Genomic DNA, 23,513 nt, shown 5'->3' on the forward strand with positions numbered 1-23,513 from the left:
AGGCACACATACAGTGATTTGCCCATGAACATGTTATTGTTAATAACGTGGGACAGAATGAAGTGCATAACATTGAGCTCCATGTTTAAGGTTTGCATGGTGTATTGCTGTATTTTCACCATCATTTAAAAATCATAGATGTTGCTGGTATGTGTTTGGAGTGTTTTCTACCTCACTGATAATCCCACTTTTCTCAGGTACTTCTATTTACATTGGTATAACCCAACATGGTGGTCTAAAAAAAAAAAAAAATTGCTAGATACCACCATTATTTAAATTATAATCGTGTGAGCAATCATGGGGAAACTATACGCTGATTCAAATATTATAAACTATAATTAATGAAACAGGTTTTCATATCTATTATCAATATATTTAAAAAATTATACATATCCATTTGGCCACCACCTAAAATGGTAGAAATATACCATGTCTGTTCTTTGGTTGTGGTTGGCTCCATATTAGACTAAACTTTAAACTTAAATTATGGATAAAATAAAGTGGTTGCTGCTTTCCACCGTGCTGTATTTGTTCCATTAATGTAGGAATATGTGGAGAGTATTTTAATTTCATCTGGCATTTCCTGTAATAACTTGTTTAGATATTATAATAAAGTTATTTTTCCTTTATCTTTTTTTTTTTTTAAAGCGTGTTAGGATCATAGCAGCCAACCTTTACCTAAACCTATAAGTTACATAGACTGGGCTTGTGTATTCCTTTGAGCCGTAGCCTTGCGATCCCTCCTTTTAGTTTGAGTCCATCCAGTGTGCTCAGTGGGATGACCGTCATGGTTAAAATCAATGACCGTCACATCACAGCGCTGACATCTCAGCCTGGTATCTTTACCGCTGCTGCCTGCCACCATAAGACCATTCACCCTTCATAAACCCTTTAACCCTGTCACCTCATAAACACTGCAAAAACAACTCCGTAGGTCACCGAGCAATAACCACAAAAATATAATTTGTGCAACAAAATTATATCATACAGCAGTCAGACGTGGACTGGTAAAGTGTATCGCCATAATCCCACTGTGTTTCCCATGGATAGTCCAAGTCACCTTAACTGAACATATCTACAATAAGCTATTTAAAAACAAAAATCCACAATAATGCTTCAGTTGGGCCCTAATATCGATCATAGCATACTCGTCGCAGTCTATGGAAATGTATACAAAATAATAATTATATTTAAATTTAATGGAGACATACATCATTCTTGTTTTGACATTCTTGAAAATTATTTTTTATTTGTTTTCTCATTTTAAATCGGTACAAACCCGTCAATGTGGTGCATTTCGATGTAAGATCAAACATTTAAGAAATGTGTCAAGTAATATCACATACAATAAGTTAAAACATGTCACAAAAAAGACCAGCGGGTACATAGCAAGAATGTTTTATCTACACAAAACATCCTAAAACAGAGTAGGCCTACTAAAAGATCGTTGTGTGTGTGATCCCGTCTCATACAGACGAGACTGAGGTCACCTAACAAAAGCACCTGTTCAGTCTGAGTGGGCACCATTATCTCCTTTAATTATTAAATCCACATGCACAGTGCATGCCCGAGACCCGGTTCAGTAGGCTCACCGTCAGTTTGGTGCGTGTGTGGCAGGCTGCTATCAAAATACCCAATCTTATAAATAACCGTTTGACATAACACAACCTCACCTGAACACAATAACGTGCGCGTAAAGACACGCTCAATGACAACGTAAATACGACGATTGTTTGGCTCTCGGTAATTAGGGCCTATAGTCTAAAGATCATTACAATATTATTTATCAGCAATAACTGATTTAAAAAAAATCCATTTGAATTAACGAGATAAATAACCCCAGTTTTTTCTTCCGTTTGTCAATAAATGTTGTCCTTTTAATATTATTATTGTTATTTGGTCTTTATGAAGTGGCATTTACCTCCATTTTTCACATTTCAGGCCTGATTAGCTCATTCGTTCTCTCGTTTTCATCTAAATAGCTGGATTAAAAACTGAAGAAAAAAAGAGCCGGGCGGGGCGGGGGAGAGGGGAGTTTGGTAGAATAGGGTGCAGTGTGGTCAAAAGTCACTAAGTGAAACTCATGGACACTGTGTGCTCCAGCGCTTTGCGCCGCAGAGACGCGATGCTTGTTCCTCTCCACATGTCACTGTCCGGGGAGCTACACAGCTGTGGGGAGCCCGATACGTTCGTGGGGCCGGAGAGGGAGGCCGACATTCCTGGAAAAGGCGTCTGGTAGAGGTGGGACTGCAGACCGGAGCCGTTGGAGGACAGACCGTTAGAGAGACCCATGGAGTTTGGTGGTGGGCCTGGACCAAGGCTGCACTGTGACAGTGACTGCGCCATGCCTGGTTGGCGACCCAGAGCCGGGGGAAGCTGCAGCTGGGAGACCCCCGGCATCCCCGTAGCCCAGCGAGAGTCGTTGGCGTGGAAGGAGCACAGGCTGTTCTCCATGGCGGCCGCTGCAGAAAACTGTGGCAGGCCCGGCGTGGGGAGCAGCGTACCCGGTGCACGGAAAACATTAGTGGTCTTCTTCCTTTTCTTCCACTTAGCGCGTCTATTCTGGAACCAAACCTGAAATCAGAGACACACAGCCGCTGTCAGAGGTACTGCGAAACATAAATATGTATATGTTTCTTGGGCAGCAGTTGTTTATATTATGCAACAAAGAGGCCGATAAGGTGGATGTCCTCTTCAGTATGCAAACATGTTACAATTGGACACGATAATATCAAGCACATTTATTCACCACTACAATCTGAATTTGGCCTATTGGACTTTTCTTGAGCTGGAACAAACTAAATTAAATGAAATTAATAGACCTCTTCTGTTGGCCCAGGACTGCCTTCCTAAGGCGAACAGGTACATTTAGTGGCTGCTATCCAACAGTCAGTGTAATTCATGAATCTTACTTGCATTCATTAGTATGCTTATAACCCAAAGAGGCGCTTCTCAAAATACGGTTTTGGCTATGTTACAGCTGATTTCAGCTAAATGTCCCGAATCTCTATGGGTGAACTGAAAGAGAGTGGAAGAGAAAATATCAAAAATGTTGCTGTAAAGAAAATCCAAACAGCAGAATACAGAAATAGCCTTGGTGTAAAAATGCGTGCGTCAGAGGGGGTTGTTACTCGTGTTCCGCAGCAGTGGGTCGAGCAATTTATCTTTTTCCCGTCTTATTTACAAGCATATTAACTGAAAATTGCCCTAAATATTGTGCGTGCTTAAATACAAATGGCCCGCATCGCTGTACATGTGAAAATGTGAAAATAAAACATGCCCGTCCGTTGGCTATAAGAGAAAACCCACAAACACCCCGACCCACACAGCTAAAATCGCACGCGCCAAGCCGCTGGGCTTTATAAAGATTTCATCGTCGGGTGTGATTAATGCGCGCAAGAGGCCGTGAGTCGATGCCTCCGTATTAAAAGTGAAATCTCGCTCTCATTCCGCTCAGCCAGCCGTGAAACGTCGCCCAAACCCATTACACTCGGGGGGAAAGAAAATGCAATTTCTCATTCCATTAAAAAAGTACAATATATTCTTGAGTCCTATTAAGACGTCGCTGATAGAGCATTTTAAAGGAGAGAGGCTGTGTGGAGGCATGCACTCGGGCCAATACGCCCACCAAAGGCTGCACCTGCACGGCCTGCACTAATGTTTACCAACAACGAGCAGGCACGCACCGAGCGGTTAGGATCCTGCACTAGTTGGAATAAAGAATGGATTATTACGGTGACTAATGATTATACTGGTTTTATTGCTTTCAGAGGGATAATTTGCATGAATTTCACATCACTGTTTAATAACCCGTTCACTGTTATAAATAAGACTGAAATTGGTTGATAATGTGTTTTGTTTATTAGAGCCTAGTATGTTCCTTCTATCTTTAGTTTACGCAAAATTGTCAAATAATAATGCGCGACTAATTCCCAAAAATGTAATTTTGTACAGAGGTGGAAGCATATTTTAAATTTTTATAGATGCAGTGGGGAAAAATCTTTGGCTCGGAATTCTTCCTGTATTTGATATTATTTTTTTTTTTAAATATACATAAATATAAATAAATAAAAATCAAACATAATTATCAAACCCATAATGCCTCTTGTGTTATTGGGAGCACAAATTTCAAAGTTGCACAAAGACAAAATGAAAAGAAAGAAAGGAAAGGAAAAAAAAACGCAAGTTTCCATAGGTGACGCATTTTTAAAAAAGATTTGTGCAAAACCAGGTGACCACTCGATTCCAGCTCATCTTCAGCTGAGAAGTGTTTCAGTACCTTGGACAGAGCCCGTTGTGCACCGCTGAGGTACAGATTCTCATAATTATATACTGCTTTGCTAAATATCAGGTTAAAGTTGAATATATTATAGGATATTTGAGTCATACAATTCAATTTCAAAAACAATATTTCTAAAACAGCTATTATTGGAAAATCTGAACACAACGAAGCTATGCTTCAGGTTTTACGCACAGTGATTTTCATGTGAGTGTACTGAGGAGCGATATTTAACAGACTGTACCTGAAACACCAAAATTTATTCTTTCACCTAAAGTATATTGTGTATTTTACAATATGCCATTTAAGTCTAAGTTTATTGCAACTTAGATTAAGCAAGTGGTGCCTTTTCGACCGGTCTCTTTGAAACTCCAAGCATGTCATCAAAACTTTAAAACGAAGGGCCACAAAATACAGAGAAAAGTGAAAAATAACTACAAATTGACTAGGCTAAAATGACAAATTATTAAAAATGAACATGTCTTTTACAAACACACAGAATTACATAGCTTTCCTTTGCAATACAGCTCATTTTGCTCACTGCCTTCCAGACGAATTTAAAGTTGTTTTGTTTTGGTTTTTTTGTTTGTTTGTTTTTTGCCTTTTTTGTTGTTTTTGTCTTTTTCAATTGGACATTCACAGACCGTTCCAATCTGTGCCCAAAGCCACACCCTGCCTTGTTAAGCAAGTCTCTGCATCATAGTATTTACCTGAACTCTGGACTCGGTAAGGCCGATCCTCAGCGCCAATTCCTCCCTCATGAAGATATCAGGGTAGTGGGTTTTGGCGAAGCTTCGCTCCAGCTCATTAAGCTGCGCCGGTGTGAAACGTGTCCTGTGCCGCTTCTGTTTCTGCTGGCTTGCAGGCTGGCCGGAGTTCTGCTGCGGCTGTTGCTGCTGCTTCTCCTGCTCCTTCCCGTTCACCGGCATACCGGCAGAGTTGGATCCCACAGTGGCGATGTCTTCACCCGGCAGGAGAGTGGTTCCTTCGACAGAATCGGAACCAGGAGGCATGTCTCCCGGATGCCCCTGGTCTGGCACTCCACCTCCCAACCGGCACTTGAGAGCCTCTCGGTGTCCGAGTAAGTCTGCAGCATCTTTCATCCCTGAGAGGATGAGTAGGAGAGAGACGATTAGAGTAAATACGCCATATAGCGCAGCGTCTTTTAATGAAAGTTATATGAAATGCTTTGAGTCTTTAAAATATAACAGGCAGTCTAGATACCTTTAAAAATATAATATACAAAATGCACATTGATATTTCATGCCATAATTTTGCTGTGCTGTTAAATCACTGTAAATAATTGCTTCGACGAACGATAAACCACTTAGTTGTTAACACAATTAACCACACAGACTATTCATCACTTCACAAGGTTAAACAAGAAGTTGAAATCTTACACTGGAGTTTAGGGCCGGAGTTTAGTGATGATAACTCACCGAGCCGAGCATCCAGGAGGTCGGCATGAGAGAGCATTGCGTACCGCTCCAGGGCGAAATGCGCTCCAAAAAAATCCTACAACTTTGGGTCAATTTAAAAAGTATATATGGTCTAAATGAACGAAAATTCGGTTTGTGGTTAAAAAAGGAGGTCCCTTGCATTATAATGTCCTTTAGACCGATGGGGAGGCGCTTATTAGTTGAAAGAACCCGTGAGCTTCCTCAAATAAGAGCCAATCAGAGCGGGAGCTTGGAAATGTCAGCGACGTGACTCCCCCTTCTTTTTCTTTTTTTTTTAACACAGGCGCGCACGTAAGCACGCGCGCGCAGACCCAAACGCGCACGAAATACTACAATTCAATCCTCTGCCATTCCGTCCTCTGATTTATTAGCTTTTCATGCTCAAATTATCCCACGTTAAACATCTTAATGTGTTTGTTTAATCTCATATAGCCCGTGCCGTGACAGGACTTCTGTTAGTACATAGAAACACATGTAAAATACAGGAGGGGAGAACATACAGAGACTTGTTTTACTTTGTTCGAGGAGCTAACGGTTATTTGAAAGGGAAACTGTATTGTCATTCTAATTGAATACATCAAAATATTAATTTTTAAATCACTGGGCTGTCTAATTTAGACTGTTCTTTCAGTAAAGCCAGGGTTCATTTCGCAAATTAACGGACAGAAATCTACGATTCTAAATTTAAAGCTGGTTGCCCTTTAATTATTAAGGACAGCAAATTGAGTCTCTTTTGTATTTATCAGTTTGGACTTTGGTCGTCAAAAATACATAAAGGAGATAAGAACAAGAAACCTCATCACGCCAGACTTCCTTCTAACCCCTCGGAGCCCCTATTCCCTCCCGTCCTTGGCTCACAAACAAAACAAATATAGCTCCCATTCCCCCATGGCAGGTGATTTGTGGAGACAAATCGAGGAAATAAATAAATAAACGAGTACAGATGGATTTAAACACCGTCAGTGATCGGCCGCTTTAACTCCCATCGACTTTTCATCAACACGGGTGCAATTAAAGGTATTTAGGCCTGTTTGGTTCAAACAAAATCAGACGTGGTGGACCCTAAACGATTGTGCCCCTTTAGCAGAAGTCCATAAGTAGGTCTATTATACAATTAACAGGACAGCGCATTGATCTGCGCTCCACTCTTACTTCTCCAGACAGTGCTGGTTAGAGTGGGCTTTTGGCAGATGTCAGGGTGAGCCTGGTGAATAGACCACCGCCTGGGACTAAATAGGTTTCTTTTCAGCCACACAAAGGAGGCGTCCGAGCGAGGACTCCTCTCTCTCTCGCTCCTCCTGCACCACATGGAGGCAGCTCATCTTTTATGCTCCTCAACAACGATCTGCCGGGACGCGGGGAAGTAGCCTATATGTGGCACAGCGTGAAAACTTAAGGAAATGGACTGGTGCATGGTCCACTGAGATGAGGAAAGCTGTGACCAGCTCCCGAAGGTTCAGGAGAAGCAATCAGCAGCAGCAGCAGCAGCAGACGCTCGATTCGCTTGATTCAGACGTGTAGACCAGGAGAGAAGAGAGGGACTCACTTTGTTGGGAGTTATAAGGCCAACACTGCGTTTGTGAAGGCCCTGAGCCAGGAGATGGTCTGTAGGTCTGTATGCTGTGGAAGGTGCTTATATATATATATATATATATATATATATATATATATATATATATATATATATATATATATATATATATATATATATATATATATATATATATATATATATATATATATATATATATATATATATATAAACTGTATTTTTTGTCAATTTATTTGTTATACAGGTTTTCCTTTTACAGCAATCACAAGAGAACAATTTAAAAACAAATGAAATAATAATAAACTTTTATTATGGAAATGTGTTTGAAGCTGTCTTTTCAGTAGACAAAGTCTAATTTAAATTTCTCTATATGGACATAAGATGAGTCATGTTACAAATCGTTTGTAGCCTACTTCTCTGAAGATCTGCATGATATTGTGGTTTATTGAAAACGGCCTGGATGACAGATATCCCCTCAGCTGTCCGATCCACGGACTGTAACTTATTGCTGTAATAAGAAGAACCCACTTGAAATGGGTCTATGTCTCACTCAGCACTCAGCCTCCCTAACTGGACCACATCAATCTTCCCCAGTAAAAACACACTCACACAGGCCTACAATCCTCCCGGGTTAATGCGGCGCATCTGAGTGCGGAACGGCTGTTTACACGCGAGGAGACACTTTTAATGGAAGCGCACCAAAAACAAATGCAATTTTGTAGAGCAATTTCAAAGATCAAGAATTCCGTGTCCACCCTCTCCGCGGTTTTTTAGCAATCAAACTGCGTTAAATCCATTGCTCATACGAGCCTTTGCAGAACAGGTTACAATAACAGAAGCAACAAAAGGCAGATGCAGGGATAAGAGCCTTTGCACCGCAAGTGAACTGTAACCCGAGCCAGTAAGCAAATTGGTTGTTTCTTATGTTAGGGCCTATCGCATCGCCTTGCAGGCATCTGCATTCACTCAGTTATATAAATCTAAAAGGAAAATCGATTTTCCATCTGCACAAACGGTTCTTTAACAAATCACACTGTAGTTTTGTGCAGGTGATTTGACAGTCTGAGGAATAAGAAGCAGACCAATAAGTGCGTTGCATTAGAGCCCGAGAGAGACGAGAGCGAAGAGCCAAAGACACGCGAACCCATTAGAGGCTTTCCTCTCCGGCCACCCAGCCTGGCTGCACCACCCCGTGCATCTCATGCTCCAATTAGGCCCGTTGCCCTCCGCCTGGTGTCCGTTACTGCTTGATGTGGTGCACAGAGTGGTAATCACGGCATCAAATAAAATAATCAGCAAAGAAGAGCGATTTCCTTAATGAGAAAGAAGAGGCGTGTGTCACGGAGAAGGTGGTGCGGCGTTCTTGAGTGCATGTGTGTGCGGATGCACGCGTGAGCACGCATGTGTGCGTGCTTGTGTGTTTGAGAGGTTATTAAAATAGCAATGAAAGTCACAATAGGTGTCATTTACATTTTGGTGATCAAAGTCTCAAGAGCTTTAAAAACGTCTCATTATTTGTGGTGTTAAAAGACGACCCCATGCTCAGGTGGTCAGTGTGTTGGATGCTCTGATTGTTCATTCATTTGCAATCAAGAGAAACAATGTGAACAACCTCATGATATTCCATATATATATATATATATATATATATATATATATATATATATATATATACATGGAATATTTCAACATGTTTATTGGCTCAGTAAGAATAAAGAAAAGTATGTTCATACATACATGCAACACCTTTCTAGGTATGTTTGTGTACACTTCTGTAAGTTCACCATCAAATTATACAGTTGTTGATCAAAAATGAATTAAAAAAGTCTTGCTTCTTGCACTTTTATATCCAATCCAATTTTCTTGATTGGCTCAAATTCTGTCTTCAGTGTAAGTGTCTCAAACATCTCTGCTGGTGAATGCAGAAAGGCAATTTTGTACCATGTGCTTAATGACAAGACCATATTTGTGGTGTTGTGATGATTTTGATATTAAATAAAAATATTCTTCATAGACTAGTTATGACCTTCTATATACTGCCCAGTTTCTCTGAGCTGACCAAATCAGTCACCTAATTGACTTAATTTGAGCAACTTTTATGCTGACATTTCTGCATCCTGTGAAATTATTAAATTATTGAGAATTCACAGGAAAATTATTTGAATCAGAGGTGCCAGAACTGGCCAGCCAAAGGGTCCAGTGCAGCCCACTGGATTGTTTTGCAAAGTCTTAGAGCGGTCATTGTTTATCTTCAGTTTTTCAGTGAAATAAACAGCAACACCCCATGAAGTGAAGCAACAAAAGAGTGAAAATGTAGAAAGATGAAACTTCTTCTAGAGCTAAACAAGTTATTCACATCATAGACTAAAGCTCTATAATTGTTTAGTTCCAAAAACTCTACATGTTAATTTGAACTACTGTGGTCTATAATAACACGTGTAATAAGACACTCTGTCTAAAGTGCACCATTTTTCATGCATCGCAAGCTGTTCAGCATCTGTTCTGTAAAAGGGTGGTTTACTAAATATGACTGCTTTTGAACAAACTTGTAATTCTTTAAAAGAAGGTTATTATAGAACAGTTTTAATGGTCAGGGCCACATGAGATCAAACTGGGCTGTAAGTGGCCCACAGGCTTATATGAGTGACACCCTGTTTTGAAAAAAATTGGGACAAACTTTAAATTAAATCCCTTTGACTCTCTTTCACATTCCAAATGAAGAGATTACTCATAGAACAAAAATATTCAGCTTGGTTACTGAGAGAATCTGAGCTGTCTGACTTTGATAAAAACTTGATTCTACTTTATCATGAGCCTTGTGTATTTTCATTAACTGTTACTGCTCTCAGTGAAAACTATACTTTCAATGATTCTTCGCACTTAAAACAGAAGCTGAAAATTTGAGAAACAAGATTAGACTATTAAGCACAGCCTGTTGATCCACTGTATTTACAGTCTGACCTCAGTCACTTAAGCTTCTCCAGTTATCTGCAGATCTGATCCCTTTTTCCTCCCTGACACCTTGACTTTCGCTCTTGTTCTGCTCCAGCTATTAGAATATGTTCTTTCTTAAGTCCGGTCATTAGTTAGGTCTATTACTGTGGCTCCATCATTAGGAAGCTGTAATGCATCATTGAAGGTAATGAGTTCCTTACGTTACAGGTGCCAGCCAGTCTTGGGCACAGTGAACAAGACCCTTTGCTATCTGTAGTTTGAAAACAAAGCCAGTTCAAGTCATTTTAAGCACAAAGTTGCCAGATTAAAGTCACAGTGGTATAATAAAGGCTAGTATTTATTAACATGCCATATTTATTAACATGTTATGTAAGATTTTTTTTGCACAAACATATGAACTGTATACTAAACTGGCAAAATGAAGAAAATAAACACAATAACTGTAGAAAGTGTGAACAATTTGGAGAGATTACTCTTGTATTTTTTTTTTAAAAAGCACACACACAAATGTTAGCAGGTTTACCTTCTACACACAACTGTGCTCCTAAAACAGCAGATAAATGGGAGGACTTGGGTCAGTAGTGTCTCTGAGTAGCTTGAAATTAGAAACATGTGCTGGTAATTATGAAACTGCAGCAAAGCCACATCATGCAATTTAATGCCTCAGCAAATTAAAGAATAAATGGGATCAGTCTCTTTGACCTTGCTCAGTCTGATTTGCCGAACTTGAGCTACCTGATACTCCAAGTGTGTGTCTCACTCACGCTGAGACACATACAGGCGCACATAAAAAACAAAAGTATAGGCGGACTGTGACAGCAATGCAGCAACACCTGTAAAAATAAATCAGGCACACACACACATTGTTGTATTTCTGTGTTGTTGCACAGCTTCCCTGTGTTTTCAGTGCGTTACTCACCAGCCAGTTCAGCTCCTCTTTCACTTCACAAATCCCACGCTTTTCCCATCCATCCATTCTCTTTATCACCCTCTCCTCGTCTCCTCCCTCTCTCTCCTCCCTCCTCTCCGCCACATTTCTGCTGCTTCTCTTCTAAACACGGCGCACCACCCCTCCCAAGATTAATTGATCATCAATTTAGCTCTAATTTGGACCAAGTCAGCTGGTAAATGGGGCAGTTTTCCCTGATTGTTAGTGAAATGTGTGCAAGTACATTGATAAATTTTGATTATTTATCAATTACAACCAAATGAACTAAATCTATTGAATAAATTCTAGCCTGATTGCCATAATAGAGTTTGAAAATATGGCTATTGATAATGATTCCGGCTAATAGTCTTTTCCGGCCGTGGTTGCTGGCTTGTCGGAATGACAACACAAAACTCATTTTTCACAGAATCAGCTGAGTGAGTGCGAGGCCGATCTTTCATTAATCAGTCACATTACGGAGCTGATACGCCATAATACGCGACGCTTTCCTCAGAAAGCCTCTAACACTTTGTCATATTTTATGTCAATTACCAGTCATTTCGTTGTGTTCCATCAAGACATCTTGTAATAGTTAACATATGCTAAGGTAAAGCTCCCCTGTCCCGCCCTCCGGGAGCTCTGCCGGAGGATGCCGTCTCTGCGTTTGGGCTAGACAGGGTCTGATGATGAAATGGGCCCTGCTCTTAATTTCTTATTTTCCGGCGCTGAAACGCTTATGGGAAGGGTGGGGCACGGGCTTTTTAAATGGACCTGCCACCGTGTTTTCCCAAAGTTAATGGAAAAGCAGCTTGCTGGAAAATAGGAGAGGGAAAAATGGAATTAGGTTCAGAGGTTTTCACACACAATAACAAGAGATAAGTATGAGCTACGGGCCTATTTCCCCACAGACATACAAATTAGACTTGTCATTTCCTCACAGCCTGACGCTATTAACTAAAAATGCTGTTTTAGTTTTATATTTAGAAATGTATGCTAAAGGTGACTGACGCGATTGCATGGTCTGAAATCGGATTAAAAATAAACCAAAATGGCAAAATCCCATTAAACATGGACCATGTAGAAAAGGTAGCATGAAATATTGCTGCGCAGTGTTCAGCGAACAGAACTGATTCGATCTTACATCCGCCCTCTTCAGTCTGACCGCTGGGGGGGGGAGGAAGGAGCTGAAATAACTGCGATATCAGCCTTCCTTTTTAATCAATGATATGAGCCCCTCTGCACCAATCATGGCTGCTGGAAGCAACTTAATGATCAGCATTTAGAGTGGGCAGGTAAACCAGCGCGCTATGGAGCCAACACAGGGGCCAACTGCAGGTGAATTAACCCAGTCCAGATCTAATATGCTGGTGTCAGCTCTGGTTAGTGGATGGCTAACTGTAGCCTGTATTGGCAGTGGCATAGCATCCAACATTGTCTCCCTCATATGCCAGCAGGTAGCTATCTATAATCAATGGCCACTTTTAATTGGACAGGCTGTCTGTTAGTGGACACCGCAGGTTTTGCAGGAGAAGCAAAACTGTGTTTACCACATGCTTATTGGAGATAACGTCAGAGATTTTCTCTTTAAATGAGTTATAATTCCTTCTGCTGTTGCATGACAATCAGTAATATTTCACATTCCAGTCATAAATCTGCACGAAATTGTATAGACTAAAATAGTACTGTTTTATTTGTCGATCAAAATGCAACAAGGATTTGTTTTCCAAAACTGCACCATGTTTTTTCTGCAGCGCAACTGCTCACAGCAAATATAATCCCCGATGAACTAAGGCCAGTTAAATTACATTAACTCAGAAACAACCAATGGTTTTCTGAGGAAATGAGGAAACTACCATTATGCAAATGAAATTTAAACCTAATTGAACGGAGTGGGTCTGTTATACCCAAACACAACTTGTTCCATTCCTCTAAAAATATAGGTAGATTGGTGTTTAAGATGTGGATGCAATAAGGTTAGATAGAAATATATCCGCTAATGTGACGAGTAAATGAAATCAGCGACTATTAGCCTCATTTCTACCGAGGCAAAGAGGTCAGAGACGAGGAAAAATGTGAATTAATTTCCTCCTAGCCGGAGCGACCTACTGACGGTGTGTTGAAAGGCTTTCATTCTGTGTCCACATACTGTTCATTTCTGCAGTGAACTCCGCAGAGGTAGGCTACATTGCCTTGACTAATAGGCCTCTAAGTGACTTTTCCTTAATTTTGCCTCTTGATTTGAGCTTCTGAAGTGCGCGAGCCTGGGCACGATAAGAAATGTCACTCAGATCTGGGACTTCATAAGTTTAAATTTGGCCTACAAGTTACTTGCAGTAGCAGAGGCACCATAGGATGAATATTGTTCTAACTGTCCCTACTAATTTCCCCCATACGGTTGGTGTTCGTTATTCCCTATTCCATACTTTTATTCTTGTCTCCCCTTCCTTTACTGTTCTCTTTATTATTTATTTATTTATCTATTTTAAGCAGAGGAGTGCAGACGTTGTGAGGAGGCTGGAATCAGGAGACGGGGGGCCACCGGTGGACTTGCTGCTTTTGGCGCAGCCTCTAATTGATATTGAGCGAGCTGCTGGTGAGGAGTGCGCAGGGCCACTGCTGGCTAATCTATGCTTTAATCAGCGTCTGTAATGAGAGTGGCGGCATGCTCGGAGAGAAAAGAGACTTACAAGCGACGTCTGTCAGAGTCTGGGGGAAAATATTGGGTCTAATTGTCGTGGTTAAAGAAAGCTAGAGGAAAAAAGGGGCTGTTCTTTCTTTCTTTCTTTCTTTCTTTCTTTCTTTCTTTCTTTCTTTCCAAGAAGGGGGACGAGGAGTGAAGGTCTATGCTTTAAGTTAGCAATACCTGGACGATGCAACGAGGCGCTGTCCAAGGTGCTGAAGTTGTAGGCCTAAAGTTCACATACCCACGTACCCGAATGGCCTTGGGCCACAAGAGATAACAATAATAATTATAATAATCATTGGTATCTTAGTCTTTCAAATCAATATTTTTGCAGTTATTTCTGTTACATCCTACAAGAGAACCTGATCGCAATTCTGGTGAGGTAAACTAATTAGTGAATGAGACTGCTGCGGTTGTAACAGAACAATTCGTGCCGGAGAGAGAAAGAGAGAGAGAGAGCGAAGAGTAGAGGCAGGAGGAAGGCAGGCCACAGACTGAATAGCAAGCGGAACATTAGCAGAGGTGTGTGTAGGAACACTGTCAGGCAATTAACAGGGCATTAGAGATGACGCGCACACTCACATGTAACTGCGCACATGCTCTTCACATGACATGGCCCGTCGTTTACAAAACCCACGTATTCAAATCTTCAGCTGTTGTGTGCCCACACTAGCACGAGTGGTCAAATACTAGGAACCCCTGTGGAATGTAAAATAAACACCGCCTTTATGAAACCTGTATTTTTAAAATAAAATTTATTTTGTTTTATTTGATTTTTTGCTGACACTGTGTTAAATGTGTTGATTGAATTGGTGTTTGTAATAGTTTCGATCCGTCGTGGGATAATACAAAACATGAATAAGATTTTAAGTATGTGTGAAAAATGAAAGTAACCAGTTTTAATACCAAACACTAAAATGGCAGTTTAAGCAATAGCTGTAAATTTGATTTTGGGTTAGGTTTGCTTTAGTAGGCTGTTGGGTTTCACTGCATGCCATAGTACGTGTATCTTATTTTTCTGGTCAAGGTTTGTCTAACCAAAGGGAGTTTAAAAAAAAAAATCAGCGCGTGGCAGCCGTGCACCATTTTACACACAGAACCTCAGCAAAGCTGTCTGACAGCCTGCCTGCGGCTGAGATTAGCCTCATCTATCCGATGTCAGTGACGGTCGTGTCCAGAAAATCACAGTATAAACGGGGCTGACTGAAGTCTGTGTGTGTGTGTGTGTGTGTGTGTGTGTGTGTGTGTGTGTGTGTGTGTGTGTGTGTGTGTGTGTGTGTGTGTGAGAGAGAGAGAGAGGGAGTGAGTGAGTGAGAGAGGAAGGGAGGGAGAAAGAGGGTGAGGTCAACTGATTACTCATACAAACAGACTGAAATAGACAGTGTTGTGGGAATGCGAGGGGAGGGGAGGAATGGAGGGATGAATTGGGTTTCCATGTGACAGAAACACCTCACCTCAGTCTTCCCCGGCAGGGTCCACTTCCTGTCTCTGGTGCTAACACTTTGTCCTTTCATCAATCACACCAGCACGACCCTAGAGTGTAAGAACAATACACACTCACGAACACACACACACACATATTCCTGTCTTCTTTTAGTACAAACAACGCAACTGATGTGCAGATAGATCCTGTATTTCGAGTCGGCAGATTTTGTTATAAGGAGGGATTTCCCCGAGCAAAATGAGATATCCACAAGTCCACAAAAATGACAACTTCCCTAACAAAATGATTGATGGCACAAACTGAAAAAATATCATGACACTTTTAAAGCTTAGGAGGCAACGGAATCACTGACTGACAAAATGATTACATTTACAAAAAGTGGCTCCTGTAATTTTAGGATTTATGACTGATGTCCCTTTATAATAAATGTTATTGTTTTTAAAATGTCATCTAGTCGTCTTAATAAAATTGTAACTATTTCCTTCAAAATGATAGAAGAAGAAAATCCTGGGGAAACAAACTTAAATCACATATGTAAATTTAATGAAATACATATTTCCCTAGTAGCAATTTTCAATAGTCAATAGTGCTCAAAATGCAGGGTATTAGAAATAGGTAAAAATGTATAATACGTAATTGTAAATATGTTGATTTTACCTACACGTTTATTTTGATATATTCATAAATAATTTTAGACTTGGCCAGGCTGTACTCTGCCTATGTCAAGTGTGACAGGCTCCAGCCCCCACCCCCACCCGACCATAAGATTGATAAACGCTTAAGAAAAAGGATGGGTAAATCATTCTAAAAACAAACACTGGAGCGTTTGCTCTCTGTCGCTGTGCTCCCCATTTATACAATGTCCGGCGGGGCGGAGAAATGGAGATATCAGAAGCGGTCGTATTTATGAGGCTTTCTGACAAATAGGCGCAGTTACGCTCCGCGGGCGCCCTGTTTACATAGACCAGCTCCATTTCAGTTCCAGGCGTTTATGGACCGTGCGTGCGTGTTGACGTGGATGAGTGTGCAGCCTGTTTGTGTGTCTCGCGCACAGATGGCCTGATGACCTTGGAGAGGGTCACCTGTGAGGACTTCATGCATTGCAGAGAGTCAGAAGACAAACCAGAGCATCGCGTATGCAGAAACTCCCGTAAAACTGCTGAAGTTTTGAAGGTGACTGTGTGATTTTACCTCAGGCGTCTGGAAATGCCAACGTCTTATATGCACTCTGCCTCTCCTTAGTTCCCCTGCGCGCTAACTGTCTGTTATTACTCATACTGGAACGACCTGGAGTTATTTCCTATACAAATAAAGTGCCTTTGAAAGAGATTAGAAAAATATGTATGAATTTCAGTTTAATTTATTTGATCATTCCACATTACCAAGCTGCGTAGTGCTCAAATGTGATAACAAGTTTTCAGTTCCTTTCATTATGTAAGAGAAATTAGACCTCAATAGGATTTCACAGGGGCGCGGTGTTTCCTCGGGTGAAATGTAATTTGTGGGGAGAATTTGTTGTATCTGTCACAAATATTCCCAATTAGCCGCGTAATTATTTGAGGGTTTCTGCAATTACGGCTTAAACCGGTAAATTTGAAGCTGTGGCTGCCCCTAATTGGTCTAGATTTGATATTTTGCATATTTGCATAATGAGGAAATTGGGAGGAAATTGTGTTCATCCATTTGTGAAAAATTCTATGAATTTTATGAATCTGAAAGCCATCCCCTTGCGGTCGGTGACTTTGTCTCAGCTCCCAGAGGAAGCTGGGCGGGGGTGTGCAGGGCACGGTCACGTCTCCTTGTGCGCTCCAGAAGCACTCGAGGTTTGGGGTGAGTGCAAGAGTTTTACGGTTCTCTGTGGAGGAAATGTTGCAGAAATCCATGCATGTAAAAAAAAAAAAAAGAATATTATAAAAATATATTTGAATAATATTTAATCCAATAAATAATTGCACTATACTGCAGCAGTATGAATAAGAATAGATATTTGTGACAAACTATGTGATGGAATTTGCTTTATGTTTGCTCATTTATTACGCATTAGATGGGCCACAGTTATCTTTTCCAGTTTCCATCAGTTAACAAACAATATGGCTTCAAGGGTTTTATTAAGAAGCCTTTGATTTTGTCATTAGGTTTATATTAGATAATTCATCCAGATTGGTCCGTGAGACTTAATTATGCATTATCACAGTGTGCTGATTGATATTGAGAAAGCTAAGTGTTCTATGTAATTGGTAATAAAGAAGGTAATTTTAGAAATTTGTCCAATCAGTAATGATTATGAGGCTGTGAGCAGGTAATGATGTTAACCCTAGTTGCCTCTTACACAGTCCACCTCGAGCATATCAGATATTAAATATAATAAGCACCGCAAAAAGAGGAAATACCCTTTTCAAACATATTAATTATAAATGTGGCTTTTATAAGTCAGTGAAAATGTAAATAAAAAATAGGGGTTAGTGAGACACTCCACCATTGTGGTGTACTTTAGAAAGAATATTACATGAAGGATCCACCTGGTTGGTAACAGTGCTGGTGGAGTGTGTGTCCTCATGTAAGAGCTTTAGCCCACTGAGAGCCGTATATCAGAAAGCTGTAAAGAGGGATGCTAAGAGCACTGATGAATGTCTGAGAGATAGATGTGTTAAGTGACCTTGCTACATTACACTCTCCTTCAAAGCTGCAGCAAAGACGCTTGTGTCTTATCTTGCTATGTAAAGTATGCTTGCGTGCATATCTGTGTGCCTGTGTTTATGAGCAGTGTCTATACTCACAATCCAGATTCTGTTACAGGAATGACAGCTTTTCATCTTCATGAAACGGTAAAAAAAAAATGGTTGATTTTATAGATCATAAAGTGGTAACATATTGAAGTTGTTGGCTAACACCTGCTGTGGGAATGACTGCTTATTATGCAAAGAAAGAAATATTTTTGATTGAGTCTGCAAAGCAAAGGCCCTCGATTACTGCAACTGTTATTTTATTAAGAGGGAGAAGAAAGCAAGCCAAAAAACAAACACAATCACAATGATTTATGTGAGGGATGTCACACAAAATATCCTTCTTTAATATTCACAGGCAGCTCATAAAATTGGCTGCATAATAATTTCACCATTTCATGGGATATTAGACCATAATGACCATAGTCCACCCCTCTACACCCCACAGTACTACAGGCTATACACACATGCAGATATACACCTCAACCCCTGGGCAGACCAGTGTCGTGGCTAATTTATAGGTGAAAATGAAAGGCAAGCTTAATGTAATGGCTTCTTAGCTCCATGATATTATTCGCCCCATCACTCCATGGGTGCAGGAAGAGGAAGGTTTTGAAACAAGAAGGAATGTGGATAATAGGAGGAAGACAGTCAAGTGAGGGAAAGAGGCGGGAGATAGGGACTAAACACATCAACTCAGGGATTGGAGGGCTCACAGCACACATTTTGCGTTTTCTTTTTCTTTTTTTTTTTCCAGGGACAAAAACAACAGCAGCCATGAATGTGTTCCCAATGAATCTACAACTACAAGCCTGAACAAATAGAATCACACACACACACACACAAACAGCAGCAACAACAGCAGCAGCAGCTGAAACTGGCGTATTCTACTCTTTGAGTTAATGGGAATAAAATACCTCAGTGGATGAGTGCAGATGTGTTTGATACAAATAGTCATTTTCCTATTTGCTGCCTCATTGGGCATGATGAATGATGGAAGTCAGGGAGGCGGTGTGATAAATGGCAGCACCTTGGCTCTACTGCATGGCCTATTGATTCTCCTTCTTTATTACCCCTCCAACCCAGCTGGCTGCTCTGCCCCATACGAGCACACACACACACACACACACACACACACACACACACACACACACACACACACACACACACACACACACACGCACGCACGCACACACACACACACACACACACGCATGCATGCATGCAGTGCTCCCAGAGAAACAAATAAACACGTGCATGCAGCCATGTGCTCAGTGACTACACACACACACATGCAAAGCATGCAACACATGCCTATTTGGAGATCCACAGAGCAATGGAAGGTAATGAGAGGCAGCAAGAAAAAGCACAAAGTAATACATATTTGGAGGAAGTGTAAAGAGAGCAATGTTTTCATAGTTATGATTTGATATGTTTAGATGGAAATTCAAAAATCCAACAAAAAGAGGAAGTCGAAACCTACAGATGACTCAATTAAAGTGTTTTGTGAAGAGGATTCAATTGTCCTGAAAATGTTTGGTTCATTTATAAATTCTAAGCTGTCAGTTACTGTGCAGTTTGATGAAGGATTGGCCTGTGAGTACAACACCATCAGTCACACAGACAAAGCGGCCAGGATAAATCAGTGATATGACCATCTACTGAGCTCTTCATCATGAGGTAATGAGGGTGATATCCTCCTCTGCACAATAACAACCAAGCAGATTGCAAACAGGCAATCAGACAAGTCCAGACAATGTAATTGTGTTTGCTGAACTTTTGCACACACTGAAAACACTCACACAGACATTAACAGTGTCAGTGTGGCAGGTGTATTCTCTGCGAAACATGTGCAGAGGTGAGAATCTGCTTCCTGTTGGCCAGCAGAAGGAGACAAGGGTCAGAGGGAATGATCTTAGAAGTAGCTGAAGAGAGATGAGACCCATGAAAGATTAAGTAAGGAAATGTCTTTAATCATCAACATTTAAAGAAGGAAAGCACTGGATAATTCTGCCTTCATCTCTCGGACTGGGTAGAACAGAGAGCTCAAACCCTGCTGACCTCTCAGACTTCAATTTACCTGCTGCATCTCCTTGACCTTGAAGCACAGAGATAATTCAGAGTCTTGGGCAGGTGATGAATGGTTTGTGTGCATGTGTGCATGTGTGCATGTGCCTGTGTCTGAGTCTGTGTGCTCACACCTTATTCACAAAAATGATACCCAAACAAATGGAGAGGCAGTGAGCTAAACAAACAGTGAAGCACACATGGACAGCTGTGTTTATTTATTTTATTTTATTTTGGGGGGAGAGGGGGTGTTTTTGCTTATTTTTTTTATTTTATTTTTGTGTGTGTGTGGGGGGGAGGTTGTTTTTTGTTGTTTTTAAGCAGAATAATACATTTTTTTGAATATGTGCTTTACGTTATGCTTCCTTTAGTTTCCTATTTTTGCTAATTGAACTTAGTGCAGTGTTGGTCAGATGAAATGTTTGCATTGACTCTTTTTAGAAACCACTGAAAAAAAATTCTCTAACATGAGTTTTTAAGTTGTAACTTGCCTTTATTAACTGTAAATTAATCACTCACTGGTGATGTATAGAGCAGTCAAAAGCTATTAACAAGAACAGATTTGGGGTTGCCAGACTGAATTAAAAACTTTGGCTGGTGTTTATCCTTTCTATTTGGTAATTAAATTTGGAATAATGTTGGTAATAAGTGATTAATAAATGTGCCTCTCAAACTGTAGTAATGCAACAGTGATTAACAGTGATGGATGAATTATTAAGATGCTTTCTCTAAGTAAAAGTATCAGTATTGTAATATAAAAAATATTCAAACTACTCTCTTTTAAAATGAATAATGGTACATATTATAATAAATCTTTTTCTTTTTAAATGTAAATGCTCTCGAAGGATCATCTTTTGGTTTTTATATAAATTATGACTGCGTAGAGTAATTTAAAAATATTTCCCTTTGTACTGAGATAGTATTAGTAGAAGTACATGAAATTAAAAGTAGCTTAAATTCACATGCAAATACATTATCATTGTACCGCTAATCTTAAAAGCAGGGCTTTATCAAAAATCTATTTCTGTCATAGATGAAAACCTAAAATAATAAGCTGCTGATGAAGGAACTTAAACAACAGAAGGATTGATTTTATTAATGGTTTATAAATCTATTAAATTTTACTGATAAACCTCTTAAATTAAATAACTCTTGTTTGGTGACACTTTTACATGTAAACATTCACTAAATGATTTATAACATACAAAAACATTGCCATGAGTGTGTGCCATTAAAACTTTTGTCAGTGCCTATCCTGAGTATATAGGCTGGTGTAGGAAGCAATAAATGAATGATAGATAATATGAAAAAATATCAAATGAGAAGTCATAATTGTTGACAGATTAAAGTGGACACAAAAACATTAATTCCAAAAAATGTCCTTATATCAGAATTCCCCAACAACAGTTTATGTTGTAAGTCTTTTGGGAAATATTTAAAAAGAGCTCATAAATGCTTAAAAATCGGACGAGGCTGAAATAAATGATTTCTTTCATAAAAAGGTTTCATAGGCCTGCGCAGCTTGCAGGGGTCAGTCCACGAGCACGTGCGTGCACATGTGCTGATGGCTTCCACCTCATGCTCTCTGCTTTAAAAGTCCATTTGGACTCCTGCCTACAATCACCTTCCCGTCGTCGCTGTGGTAACGGAGCCAGGCCTAATTAGTATGCATTATCAATTAACAAACTTAATAGCCGGCAGATTGATTAGATCCTCAGTTATAGGGGCAGAACTCAGGCGAAACACGGAATGAAAAATAATCATATACACAAGCCTGTGCACTCACTCTCTCTCTTCCTTTCTCTCTCACACACAGCAGCAGCTCACTAACCTTCTCCTCCTCCTCACTTGTGTAATTACTGTATGCATATGGCGGTGAGTGGATTGGGAATGAGGCAGTGTGAGATTTTAAATAAACCTTCAGCTTATAATGAGTCAGGCCGCCATGGCTAGTTTAGCTCTGATTGTGCTCCACTCTAATGAATGACAAACCTTCTCCACTGCACATGCACGCACACATACACACACACACACACACACACACACACACACACACACACACGGAAATTGTTTGTGTACCAACACAACAAAGACATGTTCAGTATGTGGAGAAATGTATAAGGTGCATCCTTCACAGTCACACATTCACCATAAACAATGTATGTATGCACACACAGACATAAACACGCAAATTTGTACACACATCCACACACACACACTGAGAATGTAATCAGGCGTTAGGTTTACCCTCCTATCAGTGTAATGGAGGTTAATGAATGATTAGGTCTAATAATTTTAGAGTGGAGCTCTGGCTTATCCACATGATACATCAAATGGTGAACAGAGTGAGAGCAAAAACAGTGAGCGAGTGCCAGCAGCGACAAGCTTAGCAGCAGCGATATGATGATGACACGAAAGTCAAGAAGATAAAGTCCAAAAATGTGATAACATGTCGACTCTGTCTGCTTAAGCTTCTCCGTACTGACAACTGTCTGTGAAATAATTGTGATCAGAGTTTCGGCTGCAGGGAAAACATTTGACCATTAAATAAATTCAACCAATTTGTGTGCCCAGTCCCTGTTTAAAGAAACTAATGCATCATTTGTAGTGACCATCTTCACTCAGATTCCTGTCATTAGCTAGTTGATCACGAGATGACACTAAGCTGATTTTAAGCATTTAAAGTCTATATCAGAAAATTAATGTGACTTAAAAAAAATGTTTACCTGGACTGATAATGTGTTATTACTGACAAGTTCATGGAAACAATGCATCAGAGCAAACTGAGACCATGTCTGCAATCTGTTGTGACAGATCACAGAAGCATGACGGGGATATTTTGTAAATTTCATTTTGAAACACTGATGATGCTCTTGACACTCAGAAAGCTCATGATAGTGAGGCAGTAGGACATGAATTTCCTTCCTAAATCTTGGCTAGTAAATGCAGGGCTATAGGCCCAGCATAGCAGCAGTGACCTACCACATCAGTGAAAGGCCAATAAATGGACATTAAAATGCAAACGCGTGCATATTTCATAGTGTTAAATTTTATGAAGCATTTAAAGCACCATCCCTCCAGTAGTAAATCCTAATGGTCTTATTTCCGATTCATAATATTCATACTCACCACCTCTAAGCAGTGACATTAAAAAATGTTTGCATCTCCACCAAGTTAAAGGTTGAAATTAAAGTGAGCCTGGCAGTGAAGAGACATACATATTTACATGTAATCACACCCAGACACACATACACAGCGTTACTTCAGTGCAGATGTGAGCATGGTCTCCTCTGCTGCATTGTGGCCCAGTTTGCAGCCATCTCCCTCTGATGTATAACTCGTTGTCCAAGCCTTAATGTTGATTTATTATCCATCCATAAATTAGAAAAATATGTTTGAGAATTCCGTGGTGCAGCCAGGCT

General features: G+C 40.2%; 1 protein-coding gene across 3 annotated transcripts; it reads right to left on the minus strand.

Annotated features, from left to right (window-relative positions):
- Positions 1 to 1,258: 1,258 nt before the first annotated feature.
- Positions 1,259 to 11,238, minus strand: LOC115786069 (homeobox protein orthopedia B-like). Of its 3 annotated transcripts, none has more exons than XM_030738094.1 (3): positions 11,166 to 11,238; positions 4,990 to 5,384; positions 1,259 to 2,574 (listed from the first exon to the last, which is right to left on the minus strand). In XM_030738094.1, exons 2-3 carry the CDS (start codon positions 5,380 to 5,382, stop codon positions 2,071 to 2,073), a joined length of 897 nt encoding a protein of 298 aa, XP_030593954.1. In that variant the 5' UTR covers positions 5,383 to 5,384; positions 11,166 to 11,238; the 3' UTR covers positions 1,259 to 2,070. The 3 variants fall into 3 exon arrangements, with proteins under 3 accessions (XP_030593954.1, XP_030593952.1, XP_030593953.1); XM_030738092.1 differs by lacking the exon at positions 11,166 to 11,238 and adding an exon at positions 5,680 to 5,900; XM_030738093.1 differs by lacking the exon at positions 11,166 to 11,238 and adding an exon at positions 5,719 to 5,898.
- Between the last annotated feature and the right edge of the window lie 12,275 nt (positions 11,239 to 23,513).

Source organism: Archocentrus centrarchus, chromosome 9 (assembly GCF_007364275.1).
Source record: "Archocentrus centrarchus isolate MPI-CPG fArcCen1 chromosome 9, fArcCen1, whole genome shotgun sequence".
NCBI classification, from domain to species: Eukaryota; Metazoa; Chordata; class Actinopteri; order Cichliformes; family Cichlidae; genus Archocentrus; species Archocentrus centrarchus.